Raw genomic sequence first — 15811 nt, 5'->3', positions numbered from 1 at the left:
ATCAAACGAAGCTCTTTTTCAATAATGTTTGACTCTGCCAGAAAATTTGCAATTCAATTTATATGAAGCTTAGGTTGTGATGCATCTGATGTGAAGCTAGGGGTTTGTAGCGAAGCTATTAAAAATATAAGTCTAAGATACGCTCACGAAATTTTTTTTGGGGGGGAGGGGTTATTTTTTGTACAAATAAAGTTGGTTACTTGAAAGAATCAAATGTGGCACATTTTTGTTTTTATGAATCTCAATTTTAATACTAAACATGATTAGTTTAAAAATTTTATTGAATGGTGTTATAAAAAGGGTCCAATTGGTCAGTTAAAACATTATAAATGTTAAAATATTAATTTTTTTACATTAATCAACTATGTATTTTATGAAATAAGTGTAACATAGCCTGGCAGATATAACAATGTTAGCAATTCGATTCAACTCCAAAAATATTTTAAACATGCAATTCAATACAGTAGAACCCCTGTCATACACTTTTCAACGGAGGGCACAAAAATGGTGTATGATGCGGGAAAGTGTATGAAAAGGGAATGAAAATAATAAAAATAAATTTCAATCTAGCATACCAGCACAATGTCAGATTAAACTTAAAAACATAATGTGTAAATAATTGCATTATATTAATGAAAGATATGAATTCATCATTATATATACATATAATAAAACCACCAGAATTGTAAAATACAGTCCATAATCAAATAAAGCAGTCCTTTCTTGGAGGGGGGGGGGGGGGGGGGAAGGTCACCAAGCCTAAATTAGAAATAAAAAAATTAGAAAAACAAAATCAGTAATTTTTGCTTGTTTGTTTCATTTTACAAACAACTTTATGCAACAGAACAAATTTCAATAAAATTTTAACTTGAGAAAAGTAAAATACAAAACAATCCGATCGTAAGAAAACAATAACAAACGGCTATATTCAGTTCAAAGATTAATGAATGCACAAAATATGAGATCCGTGCCATGGTAAAGCGCGTGCACCATTTTCATAATCATTGCTAGTTTGCGCCACTAGTCTCGCTTGGTGCTGGCCATAGATGCTACTAGCGAAGTGCACAGTCTTCCTGATACTATCCATATCTATGGTGCGATAAAGTTATTTTCTTACGTTTGCAAAGGTAAACAATGAACGTTTTTTCAAAATAAAAGCATTAAAACGTATTTTGTCAGGAGGAATATAACAAAAGAATTTGTGAATTATAGGACTTTTCCGCTTCGTAAAAACGTATGAAACGGGAAAATAGTGATTTTATAAGTGTATGTTCCGGGAAAGTAAACCATTGTAAATAAAGTACTTTCGGCGGGACCAAAATTAATCGGCGTATGACACGGGAAAATGTATGAAACGGGAACGTATCATCGAGGTTCTACTGTATTCGCTTTGCATCTAAAAACTAGTTTCAGACGTTTCAGAACACTAAAACCCAGACTATGAATGCATTTTTTTTTTTGGGGGTTCAGATGGTGTTTTTAGTGCATGCTTATACACGCTATAAAATGGCGTATGCTAGGTTATCTTTGAACACCCGGGTTAATTAGAACACTTGCAGATTCAAAAGAAAGAGGTCCTTTGCTTGTGCTCAGCCCCGGGCAAGCTGCCGTGAGGTTTCTTACTTTATGTGGAAGGAGTCCCCTCGCTGACTAGCGACTATCTGCTCATACTCGTCCTTGCGGTGCTGCACGATGAGGTCTATCTGGTCGTTGAGGCTCAGCAGAAACAACACCGCTTCCTCCCTCGTCACGCCTTTCATGTCCATGTCGTTCACCTACGCAACAGCAACGCAAGGTGTCCCGACACAACCCACAAACAACATCCCCTGACACTACTCATGTCCATGTCATTCACCTGCGCAACAGCAACGCAAGGGTGTCCCGACACAACCCACAAACAACATCCCCTGACTCTTCCTTGACTTCTTCACTACCTTTATAGTTTTTTTTCCTGACCAAAACATATTAAATTTATACAGAAAATAACCAATATACATTTTTTTCAGCTACACCTTAACACTGAAATACACCCGCCCCTTGAAGTAACGCTTTTCGATTTGCGCAGTTTTGAAGTAACGGCGCCGATAAATAAGGGCATGATTTGAAGTAGCGCGGTCATGGATTTGAAGTACGCTGTTTTCTTTTACTTGTAATTTTATTTCCATGAGCACACAAGCACACCTCTGTAGCATTAAATACAATTCAATGAATTAATTATGTGGTGAATCAACAAAAATATAGGTAATAGTTATTCACTTGCTTCAATGTTGTAATGTAAACGGGTTTTACTGAAGGGGTAAGTTACCTTGAGTATTTTGTCCCCAGGTTGCAGGCCCTGAACGGACGCAGGGCTGCCGGGCTGGACGGCTGTGACGAAGATGCCCACTTCGTTCCCGCCAGTCAGCCGGATGCCCACGGATCCTTCTTTTTGGAAAGTTATGAACCGGGGATCTGGCCTGGAACAACCCACACAGTCTAGCTTAGGTTACTTTCTTGATGTGACCCTACTATTGCAATAGTGTTTCAGAAAACAAAACACATAAAACAAAAACAAAAAATCATTTATTGACAAAATATATATAGGTATTTTTAAAGTTTCTGAAGCAAAACCAAAAACTAAAACAATACCAAATACATAGAATGAATTGAAGAAAAAAAAATCTTTAAATTAAACTTGACAGTACATCAACTTCAAAAGTAACTTGATTTTACTGCTTGTTACACTTTCAAACCAAAACACTTTGAGTATCCGTCACTTTTATTCAATTCATCCCAAATTATTCTTTCATTAACGTAATTAAAGTGTGAATCAAAATTTTCACATGAGGACAAGTGACAGACTTTGCTAATGGCCGATGGAATAATTAAGAATGCAGTCGTTCCTTCTATCCCATTGATTGGCTGTAATTTTACACACATTTTGATTCAGTTATAACAAGAAATAAAAAACACTAACTTTCTAGGCAATTAGTAACATTTAAGACTCCACACGCCATGCTGATATTTTCTTATTTATTCATCATTATCATTTTTTGATGGCTATTTCAACACTTCCACTATTACACTAAGGGTGGTCTTCCAAGATATTCGTGTGAAGTAGAGACTAAGCATTGCCTTGTCGGGATGCAACTGTAACCTAACTGGCGGGCCATATTACAGCTAAGCTCTGCGCACACTCGGAATTACACGCGGAATTTGGGCAAAATATCGGCAATGGATAGGACACCAAAATCTGTTCCCTAAAAATAAGGAACTAGCTGTGTCCTATCATGCAGTAGGAATACGGTTAGAGTACAGGTGTCGCATACACATGTAGGTACCTAAGTTAATATTTGACTTAAAAAAGTAATGGAAAAAAAAAACTTTAAAATAAAATCAAAATGGTGTGTGAGGATCCCAAGTTATGTTTATGTTGCAATAGTACACACTACATTTTTTTTTCTTAATGGATGTATTGCATTGAGGGTCACATTGTAAACGCTACCACGCTCTTGACATGACTTGATAACAGTTTATTACTCTAATATTGTTTTCTTCTTTCTCAAAACCAGAGGCGTACTTCTGAGATGGCAGATAATATTGAACCGGAATCTCATTTGAATTTTTGGTCACAAATTGCTCATTGGTAAAAGAATTTTACAGCCCATGAAATTGGTCAGAGTGACAACAAAAGGAGACAGATATACGTTAATTTGAGCTTAGCTAGAGGTTAAGTTTCTAAATGGCTGAGAACTAGAGTTATCATCAGCCGCCTGTGGCTTCAATCACAGGTGACATACACTGCGGCCTTGTAGGAAAACTTCTTTGGTAGACCCAAACCCAAAGGTTAAAGACCAGTCCGTTGGTGAAGCTTAATCCAGGTCACATTCCAAAGGTGTAAAAAAGGTTTCATGATAAAGCATTATGAATCTTCCCATTTTGACCATGCTGTAATGGCTTGAAATTTATAAAGTTTTATCAGACACAAAATGGATTCACGTTTGCGCATACAACATAGTCTGAAGTAGTCACATTTTTGTGTAAAAAACAGATTGAAGATACTACATGCTGTGCAATTCTGGGCCCCGGAATAAATTTAACTATATACTTAACAATACATATAGTAAATTATAAAACAACACCGTTCATACATCGCTAACGTAACTGAAGAACCGCAAAGTACTTACATGGGTTGTTTCGCACGCTGCACTAAAGGGTCGTCTTCATACAGCTGCCGCCTGCTGTTGAAGTAGTCTGGAACACAGAAGATACTGACTACAACTCATTACCGCTGTCACACAACCTCATGTGTTCTACCATCACATTTGTATAGCAATGACAGTTGCACTATGGTGTGTGATATAAAGTAGGGCCTTAGCCAGCGAGGAGGTGGATTAGATTATTTTTATTTATATCCCGGTCCTGAAAGTACCGGTACTTTTAAAATTATAAAAGAACTGGGAATTTAAAATTGATTCCCGGTTCTTTCGGTACTTTCGGGACTCGACAATGATATGACTTTTTTTTTTATGGCACTTCAATTGTAAGTATTTATTCAGAACTGATTGAAAGTTTAAGTTAATCAAGCATAAAATGTTGACTTTATTTTAATTTTGAATATTTGTGTTTTCTAAAATAGAGAGATATGAAACTGTGATTTGTTGTTGCCAATATTCTTTTAAAAAATGATATTTTTCTTATAAGTTTGTTATGAAAATAATAAATGTTAGCATAAGTTAATAATCCAGTGATTTTGCACGTGTTAAAACAATTATTAGTTTAAATGTTTTCTTTCCAAAGTTGAAGATTGAGAGTAAGACTGAGAATAAATAGACACCTGAAAAATTTGCGGATTCAATTCGTGAAATGCTACAATTCAAATAATTATACCTTAGTGTTGCTTCTGCCATTGGTTCACTGTTAAACTGGAGTAATGAGGGCCAATTAGAGACCCTCACTCATAGAAGTGTCAAATCACAGGCTGCCCAGTCGAGACGACTCACAAGTCAACAGCCAATGAACAGTTTGCATTTTCCCGAGTGTGTAAAGGATAGTGGAGTCTATCCTGGAGGTCATTGAACCCGCAAATTTTTCCGGTCTCAAAGAACAAAGTGATTTGAACACGTTAGTAGATACTTTATAAAATAAAAAATAAAAAAATTGTACCACAAATGATTATTTCTTTAATTTTGGTTTAATCATCCAAAAACTAAAGTAGTACCACTTCGATCACAGACTGCTGCACTATTAATTTAAAGAAAAAAAACTACCTAGTACTGAAAGTACTGGGAAATTCTCGGATCCGTTAGAGAATAGCAGAGAATATCCCGGTTCTGCAAATAGTTTGCGGTTCCGAACACAGAAACAGTGGAACAGAAAAAAAAAATCAAGAGCGAAGCTGGCGCTCTCCCTAGGAACAAACAGCAGAAACAAAGTCGACAGGTATCCAAGATGGCGGATCCAATATGTCTGCCGGGGTCAAGGTCAAGGTCAAAGGTCACAGGTCACAGGTCATCCAAGATGGCCGCCGTGATCTACTCGTCCCGCAGACTCCGCGGGCTTCCCACACTCGCGGTAGGTACCTTCGGGCCTGGGGGGCGGGGGCCGGGGGGGCCCCAGGCCGTCGGGAACGCCGCCCTCCTCCAGCCCGCTGCGGCTCCGGCCGTGGTGAGCGTGGTGGTGGGGGTGGGGGTGGTGGGGGTGCAGGTGGGCGCCGTGCCCCGCCGGCGTGGACGGCCGGTCGAGCTGCGACAGCGACACGTCGAGCAGCGGGCCCCGGGACCGGCCGCGGGGCAGCAGGTTGCTCTTGTCGTCGAGCGAGTGCTGGTGGCGGGTGGGCGGCTGCACGTAGAGGTTCTGCGACGAGTAGTTGGGCGCGCCCAGGCCGTCCAGGTAGTTCCCGTGGCTGTCCGCTGTCCCGGGACACACACACACACATATCTCGGTCATCATTTCCGTCATCATCTCCACACCACAGCCTGTCAACCCGTCCGACTGAAGGGACCGCAAAACGGCGTGCGGAATTCCGGGTGTTGAGTTACCAGCCTAGTCACGGGTGTTTGGTGTTAATGGGTAGGGTTGATAAGTGCAACACTGTGTATTAATTTTCCAGAAGACACGCGATGGTAACAACTGTTACAGGCCTGTCATTCCATCCAACTGAAGGACCGCAAAACGGCGTGCAGAATTCCAGGTGTTAAGTTACCACCCTAGTCACGGGTGTTTACTGTTAATGAGGCGGGTTGATAAGTGCAACACTGTGTATTAATTTTCCAGAATACACACTACAGTAACAAGTGCTATAGATAGTACTAGCACATCTTCGGAACCTACCCAAATATCCGATTTTTCGCATGAAACTAGGAGTCAGTGAATCAATTTTTCAGTTTCGAAATATTCACATGTTGGTATTAACATTTCAATGCAGATGTAGTTTATATCTATACTTTGTTCTGAAAATATATGATTTGAAGTAAAAAAAAAATTAAGTAAAAGCCATTTTTATTAAAAGTAAAACATAATAACTTTTTCTTTGTATACATTATTTGACTTAATGTGTTAAGCAATTTTTTTTCTGCCCATATTAAACAAATGTCTTTATGATGATGTGTGTGTAAATAACCATGTAGCTTATATTAAGTTAAAATAAGAATAAAAGCTTAGGTAACTGAAAAATAAATACAGCATTCCTAAGTTCGACAACAAAAAAGAGAAATAATAATGGTAGCATTATAATGTAATTACCTAAAGCAGGCATTGCTCTTACTAGCAAAAATAAATAAAACTGTGTAATTTTTCAATTTATTCATTAGACTTCTATCAACAAATTTGTCGGCATCTTTTTCACTTATCTTCAGGAATTCTAAAACAATAAACAATTCATAAAAAACTAATAAAAAATTCAACAAAACAATAGCGAAAAAAGAAGTCATCGAAATGTTTAAACAAGGGAATACTGAATAGGAAAATTTGAAAAATAGAAAGAAAAAACTCAGTTGTATTTATTTTTGGTAGTAAGAACTAAACTTGGTTTAGATATTTTCATTATAGAATATTACACAAACAACTAGAGCAATCGGCATTTGTACGTATGTTGTATATAACTTTATCGAACGATAACTTTTGAACCATTGATTGGATTTTCATAAAATTTGGTTGGTAGGTAAGTATAGCAAATGGAATTTTTAAGTTCATGGAGTTTTTGATATACTTAGTAAATACACAAAAAGCTTTCAAAATCAAATGTGTTACTTTAATGTCTGGCTTGTAATTCAAAGAGGATAGTGTTCATAGAGATCATGATACTGCATACTTCAATGTAAACTAAAGAAAATAACAAGAAATTAAATGCAATCACATTATATATACTACTTCTATAAGAATGTAAACGCCACATTAACTTTTAAAAAATTTGTATAATGTTATCTATGGTTTGTCTTTAATTTAGTTGTTAAGTTTTTGATTACATTGCCAATATCAGTTATTAGTTATGGGTTAAATATTTAAAAAAAAAATCATTAAAATTGAACATTACCTGCTCTCGGTTCAGGGCGAGCTACTAGTAATATTATAATAAATAAAAACAGGGTAAATGTTTTGCTGTTATAATTTTATGTATCAAAAATATCGATATTTTTAAACCTCTTACATAATGTGTAACATCTTAATAAAATAAAAGCGAAAGACTTTAAAAAAATACGAATCCCCGGCTTTATACTTGATTTTTGACATTGAATTGCAAATCAAATGATTCTATAGTCAACATAGCTGCTCCGACAGCAAATTCTAGTGGCGGGTGTGAAAACTTCATGTGATTCACATCTATAAATTTAGTTGAAGTCACAATTCGCATTCATGTTTCATGCTTGGCATTATTTTGAAGAACTCTACGTCAATTTTGTGTCCGAATTTTGTAGGATAGGTGTACTTGAACTTTAGAACACATGACTTTGCTCGTTTTTGAGGTTAGATGTTTTACATCTATAGGGAGTACTGAAAGACTAGCTCATTTTTTAAAAGTTATTTTTCTTTGGGCACATTATGAAAAAAATGATGAGAATGAATTTTTACGATGTGCATGCACCACACAATGAAATTTTCACACGTTGAAAAAAAGCTACGTACAAAAATAAAGCTACATAAAAATTAAAAATATACATGTACTTTTTAATCTTATACTTTGATTAATACTGAATACAATCCATACCACGAAAAACATTTTTTTATTGAATATTAATTATAGAAATGTTGTTTATAAAACTTTTTTCAAGGGGAATTTCCAGTATGTATAATTTATCTGCATTTAAATTACAAAGTATTACATTATTTAATAAATTTGATAATTAATTAAAATTCTATCTCGATTGTTTTACTAAATTAAAAATTTAACTTATACCTATGTGTATATATTAATTTTGAATACCGAGTATTTATTTTAATTTTTTTTGATCACTCCAGTCGTCTTATTATTATTTTTCTATTAATTATTTTCACGCAAAATTAAAGTTAGTTCTTTTCATCACGTCATGTACGCGCACATTTCTTTTCTTTTTTAAATCTGAATCGATATGACCGAAACGAGTTATCGAGAGACCGATCGATACATCGAGAGACCAGTCGATACATCCGACAGGCGGGTGTGTGGGGGAAGAACGCACTCACTCTTGGGAAGCGCCGTCTGCTCCTGGCTGGCGGCGGCCGCGGGCCTGTGCTCGCGCCGCACCACCAGGTTCAGGCGCTCCTTGCTGCTGTCGATCAGCTTCTTGGCCTCCTTCAAGGTCATGCCGTCGGTGGCGTGGTTGTTGATCTTGAGCAGCACGTCGCCCTCTTGCAGCGCCGCCGCCGGGTCCTTGCAGTCCTGCAGCGCCTTGCCGGCCACCTCGCGCACGTAGATCTTGCAGCCCAGCACCAGCCCGAAGTCTGCGCGCGCACAACGGCGACCACACATCCATACACATCACAATCTAAACTATCGATACTATGGTATCGATTTTTGGAATCGATTTTAATCGATTAATATTTCCATAATATCGATTTCTTATTAAAAAAATATTTGAATTTATGTAAGTAAATTTGGCACAAAATTAAAAATGTCAACAAAAACAACAGCAAAAAAAGGAGTCATCGAAAATGTGCAAACAAGAGAATACTGAATAGGAAAATTTGAAAAAAAAAAAAAATAGAAGGGAAAAAACTCTCAAGTTTTATTCATTTTTGGTGGTAAGAGCTAAACTTCGGGTATGGTGACGATGTGTCGATGTATCAGAAATATCGATATTTCACGTTCAAAACTATCGATGATTTGGTATCGATATTATATTTCCATAATATCGAATTTGTATACAATAATTATTTTCAATTTAAAAAAAACAAACAATTATATGTAAGTAAATTTGGCACAAAAAATAATCAATTGGTGGACCAAAGGCTGTTTATTATTATTATTTTTAAAATTATGATTATTTATTCTTATCCTTTGTACATGTTTTTTGGCTTCTTTTTCGTTTAACATCTTCAGAAGTCTATAACAAAAATTCAAAAGGATAACATTGGAAGAAAAAAAAATGAAAAACGGAGAAGGTATTACTGAATAATAATAATAAAAAAATTAGTTGTATTCACTTTTACTAGAAAGAGCTAAACTTGTCTTATGTAATTCCTTTGTATTCGCTTGATATATTAATAACTCGATACAACATATACTTAAATAATAATTTTACAACAATAAAAGCTGATAAGCATGTTCGTATATTATAACAGACCGATGTATCGAAAAAAATCGATATTTTCGATATATTTATCGGCATCGATATATTTCGAGATGTATATCGAATTATCGATATATCGATGTGTTAAAAAAATTTGCCATCCCTAACAAAACTACACTCTCTTTAATCAATGCAGGTTAACAAGTCAGTTTGGTGGGGGGAGGGGGGTGATATATGGTGCGTGAAGCGCAATTGAAATAAAATTGAGGGGGAGGGGATTTTTTCAAACCCTTAAGGGGGGTAAGAAAAAACTAATAAACAGTAAAATCTAAAAAAAAAACATTATCAGATGACATTAATTTTCCTTAAAGTGCAACATTTTTCTTAGTATTTTAGTGTTATATTTGCACTAAAACGCGATTTTGACAAACTTAAAAACTTAAAAACACGCCTCACAATTTAGTAACCCAATGAACACGCGTGTTTACTTGAGAAGTGCACAGGATAATGGAGGCTATCCTAGAGGTCATTGAATCCGCGAATTTTTCCGGTCCCTGGTTGTAGGCTAAGCCAGTATTGTTGTCACTCACCCAGGGACAGTGCAAGGTAAATTGGCGCCCTAGGCGAAAAACCTTAATGCCGACCCCCCCCCCCCCCCCCCCACCCTCCCCGAAACCACAAAAAAAATTTTTCTTTGCCTCAAAATACATCACGTAAGCCTACGATTTTGTCAACAATCAAATGTAAGCAGGCTTGTGTTTTTTTTTTTTACTTTTTTACTTATTATAAATCATAAACAGGTCACCGTGGACTTTAAATAATTACTTATATCAATATAAACATTCCGAACTGTTACAAAAATCCACTTTCATCTAGTTTCAATAATCGTTAAACATGTCATATCAGCTGTTGTGTGTCGTGCTGCGCCGCCCCCCAGCCACTTGGCGCCCTATAGGCGGTCGCCTGGTTCGCCTGCACGGACGCGCCCCGGCCCTGGTCCACTCACCGTCCTTCTTCTTGCTCTTGGCGAGCGACAGCTTGAGGGTCTGCGGCTCCGGGCAGGCCGGCAGCACCACGCGCCGGCGCACCACCAGCGCCACGGTGTTGCCCGAGTCGCGCAGCACCTGCACCGCCGTCGCGTACTCCGCGTTCTCCAGCGAGGCGCCGTTCGCGCTGATGATGCGGTCGTTCACCCTGCGGGCATCCAACCCACCCGCCGCGTCCCTGGCTGCTCCAGCGCCGACACTCGCTCTCCACTTTGAATATATATATATATACTGTATAGACAGGGGTTGCCCACAAGGGGGGGGGGGGGGGGGTAACGACGCAGACTGCGTCATTAAAATTTCAGAAAAAGGGGGGGGGGGGTGGTGGTTAAAAGACGAGAAAAAATGTATATATTATTTACATAATTGTAGCTTCTAATGTGAAAATACGTTTCTGGTGCTTTGATAATTGAAAGGGATCTTGTAAATCAAAATGACAACCCCGCACTTTCCTCAAAAAAAAAAAAAAAAAAAACCAGTTTGGCATCTGTCGGTTCAGGATGGAAATATTACCTGATATGACCAAAATTATTATTAGAAAATCAGTTTTAATTAATGCAAAATGTGATACAATATAATACTAAAAAAAGTAATATTATAAAATAATTGAGTAAATCATTGAGAAAATGGCATAAAAAATTTCGGGGGGGGGGGGGGGTGCGTGCGCATCATTAGGTTAGGGGGGGGGGTGAGTCATAGTGTTTGGGGGGGGGGGGGGTGGGCACCTCTGGTATAGAAGTCAGTGGCGTAGCCAGGATTTGTGTATGGGGGGTGTTAAAAGCATGCGGCCCCCCCCCCCCCCACCCCCTACCGTATTAAAGCGGAGGGTGGTCCTGGGGTCCTCCCCCGGGAAAATTTTGGTTTTAAGGTGTAAAATAGTGCTATTTTAGCAGTTTTCGGTACTTAAATTTAAATATTGTAATGGTAAAATTTTTATTAATTTTAATATTAAATTTGTTTGAGTGATGAATAAGAAATTAATTAAAGATTTGGTGCTACGGGAGAGGGGGGGTTGAACCCCTAACCCTCCCCCCTGGCTACGCCCCTGATAGAAGTCGCAAGGATATATTTTTTTTTGGGGGGGGGGGGGACTTCAATTGATTTAGTTGTTGAGGAATATCCATCCCCTGGGGGGAAAAGGGGGGGGGATGTGTCCGGGGGTTCTCCCCTGGGAAAAATTTGGGTTTTGATGATGTAGAAAGGTGGTTTTTAGGCTTTTTTCTTTCCTAAATATTCTTATTATAGTTGGTTGCAATAAATAATTTTTTTTTTTCTAAAAAAAATATTTTCAGAGATAAAATTTGTAAAAACACAGTTAACATACCTGTATTCGGTATCGGATCTGATTTTGATGTTACACGAAGACCGAATTAGTGCTCATATTACCACGATTGGACTAAATGCACCATGCGCAACATATGGGTTATATCACAGAAATCATTTTTTAAATATAACTATGAAACTAAATATATTATTGGGGGGGACGAAATTGAAGACTTTTATTATTGGAGGGGACGTGTCCCCCCCCCCCCCCGTCCCCCCGGTTCCGACGCCCATGGTATAGAAGTCGCGAGTGGATAGGATTTACTCTACGTTTTTCAGGAGCGTATGATGAAGCAGCTTGGGAACTTCCACCGCTGCAGTGCGCTGCCGTAACGCCCTGTATCGTCTTAGGTTGTTATTTGCACGTTAGAGCGCAGCACTGTCGCCCGCTGTCATTCCCCCGCACCCGGAAGCCAACATTCACTGCAGCTCAAGGTCGTTCAACGGGAGTTTGTGCCTCACAAAACTGTAGGGATGAGGGGTGGGGTAGAGGGTGGGTGGAGGACAACGCATGTTTGAGGGAGGGTGTTTGAAGAGTTCGACACTTGTCCGCTAGGGACCACCACAAGTCGATGCCCTAGAGATGGTGGCGATTGCGGCGGTGAATTAACCAACTACCTCAAACCGTATTAGAAATTTTAACCTGGGCTGGCGACTTCTATACAGTATATATATTCAAAGATCTCTACGAGAAGCCTAAGATGTACATCAAGTTCCGTCCCTGCCCGAATACGCCCGAATATTCACCTCAGGCCAACCTCGGGATTTGTTTTATTTCTGCGCAGGAAAAATGAATTCAAATATTAAAAGTGGTTGGTTAAGTTAGCTACATAGCTACATTAAAACACTGTAAATCACTAAGGAACGGTTAGGTTAGTATAGCTACATTAAAATAAACAGAGAAATATAAATATATATCAATGAACCCGAGGTTCGGGCGTGTTCGGGCAGGGACAGAACTTGATGTACATCTTAGGCTTCCCCACTCTCTACAGCCGGCGATATTAGGAGTGGGGCGCTCGATGGTACACACAGTGACTGTACGGACTTCTAAACGAAGGATTCGCCTCATTGAAACTAAGTACCTATCCTTCGTAATTAAGGATAACTGGATCTTCGTAGGAACTACAACAGTATTTTGACTTCCTCATAAGTAGAGACCTGCAAAATTCGCGGATTCATTGACCTCTAGGATAGACTCCACAGTCCTTTAAATACTCGCGGAAATGACACCTGTTCATTGGCTACTGACGCGTGAGACGTCTCAACTAGGCTGTCCGTAATTCGGAACTTTCTTGGTTTAGTGTTTCCCATTGGCTCACAGTTCCCCGGATAAAATGTGGGCCAATCGCAGAAGCGGTACGAAGGTATAGTTGTTTTGATTCTAGACTATCGCGAAATGAATCCGCGAATTTTGCATGTCTCTACTCATCAGGTGTTTTTTTTTAGGGAGGGGGAGGGTAACAGGCGTCGACAAATAAGAGTATTTTGCACAGTGGTCTTAAAAAGTTATTGAATGTTTTCATAATATATACAATTTTACATACAACTAACTCGGAAGTCAAAATGCGGTGTGGTTTCTAAGAAGACTCGATTATTTGAAATTACGAAGAACTCTTCATTTAGTTCGAGTTGAAATCTTCGTTGAAAAGTCCTTAAATTTATTGTAATTCCTAACAGTATAAGCAGTAATCCTGCTTCCGGAATCTATGTTCCGTTTGTTTTTTTAAAAGGTAAAACAGGCACAAAAAAACACCTTGGGAAAACTGAAATATTGGGTTTTAGTTCGTAAATCTGAAATTGGGGATGAAATAAGTTTGCCTTAGTGTGTTTAAAAATGCCTATGGGCAGTGTTGTCAGTTCAAAAGTAAGGTTAACTTAAAATTTTGTAGGGCAAACATAAGACAGTTCTTAAAAAGACCATTAACTACAATGTACACTTAAAATTCTTCAGGCATCCGTATCCAAGCCAGTATTTTAATAAAGAACCTATCGCAGCCCTAGTTAGCTGCAAGGTTAGATATGACCGTAACTCAAGGAATTTACCTCAAATAAAATACGGTTTGTTTCAAGTTCCATATAGGAAACTTTTCACCAATTTTTTATAACTTATTAATAACAATTTCTTAGAACTTTTAGTAGTATCACAGGATTAATTTTTAAATATAAGCAAATTTAAACATAATAAGAAGAATATATATACTCCTAACATAAATGTGCCTATACATATTTTTTAAATCTTTTCGCGACTAATTTCCACACGGATGAAGTGGACATTCTACAACCATTTTTATTTGATGTGCGACAACAATTTCAAGTGAGGCGTCAAAATACAACAAGTTAGCAAAAGGGTCCTGGAGGAAATTAAATTTGTTGAGATTTCCAGCACTACTAATGTTTTTTTTTTTTTTGCGTGGTATTCGTGACCATTCCTTAAATTTCGTCGCTTTTTCGCGATTTTCGTGACTTTCGCGACCTTTAGTCACCTCTGAACATGTTCTGAGCCAGGCACGCCCAGTTTCCACTCACACAGGGGCTCAATGGGACGTGCTTTTGAAATGGCTGCTTCACAAGCTTTTTAAGGCGTCGCAAGTTCAGTTGAAACTCGGATCGGATCCTCGTATCTGCACGCGCAGTCAGGCCGACGCGACGGTCGCCGTGTCGAAACTGTCCACGGTCCAATGAGAGCGCAGTTTACGTGTAGTATTGGTAGGCACTCGAGTCCCCCCCCCCCTTTTTTTTTCCAAACAATAACAGCCCCTGTGTTATGCCTAGAGACCTGCAAAATTCGCGGATCCATTGACCTCTAGGATAGACTCCACAGTCCTTCAAACACTCGCGGAAATGACACCTGTTCATTGGCTACTGACGCGTGAGACGTCTCAACTAGGCTGTCCGTAATTCGGCACTTTCTTGGTTTAGTGTTTCCCATTGGCTCATATTTCCCAGGATAAAATGTGGGCCAATCGCAGAAGCGGTACGAAGGTATAGTTGTTTTGATGCTAGCCTACCGCGAAATGAATCCACGAATTTTGCATGTCTCTAGTTATGCCAGAATAGAGACCGGAAAAATTCGCGGATTCATTTCACGATATGATAGAATCCAAACAACTGTTGCCCGAGTGTGTAAGGGGATTGTGGAGTCTAACCTAGAGGTCATCCAAAGCGCGAATTTTTCCAGTCTCTATGCCAGAACACTGGAGCTCTGCCCACTTCCAAATGGCCGCGAGAACATTCACAAAAACCTCTCTGTGTTTGGAACACCGTGCAAAGAAAATTGAACCAAACATAGCGGGTCGGAGGGATGCCATAAAAAACGAACCGTTAAATCACTCGGAGACGGGGTTCAAAAAACAAAATCTTGGCTTCTTGCTTCCACTACAGCCATTCAACAACCGGCGTTGGCTTGGGGAAAGAATGCAAGCTCCTTCCAGAAGAAAAAAAATGGGGTGTGGCTGTGTCATGGACACGGCCGTTAGTCCAGGAAACCAAGACTTAAAAAGGCACAAACCTGTGAAAAATTTGTCCAAAGCTGAATTTTTGCACAGTTGTAGATTTGACTATGCTTAATAACATACCGAAAGTTTACCGCTGTAGACCTTGTGCGTATCACCGAAAATTTGCATTTAAGTCCTAGATGACAGCGACTTACATCAGTCCATTAAAATGCTACCCATTTGTACAGTTTTTAATTTAGACTATCCATAAAACTACCAAAATAATCTTGAGACTCTAATACAGCCATTAATGTTGTAA

General features: G+C 38.7%; 1 protein-coding gene across 1 annotated transcript in view; it reads right to left on the bottom strand.

Moving 5' to 3' along the window:
- The window catches only part of LOC134536334 (tight junction protein ZO-1), a 213885-nt gene that overhangs the window by 51418 nt on the left and 146656 nt on the right, over positions 1 to 15811 (bottom strand). Inside the window, 6 exon segments of the mRNA XM_063376086.1 lie at positions 1624 to 1775; positions 2306 to 2456; positions 4167 to 4233; positions 5562 to 5891; positions 8641 to 8898; positions 10693 to 10880. Coding sequence (XP_063232156.1) covers positions 1624 to 1775; positions 2306 to 2456; positions 4167 to 4233; positions 5562 to 5891; positions 8641 to 8898; positions 10693 to 10880 — 1146 coding nt within the window.

Source organism: Bacillus rossius, chromosome 10, assembly GCF_032445375.1.
Source record: "Bacillus rossius redtenbacheri isolate Brsri chromosome 10, Brsri_v3, whole genome shotgun sequence".
Lineage (NCBI taxonomy): Eukaryota > Metazoa > Arthropoda > Insecta > Phasmatodea > Bacillidae > Bacillus > Bacillus rossius.
This window is presented reverse-complemented; position numbering and strand designations above follow the sequence as displayed.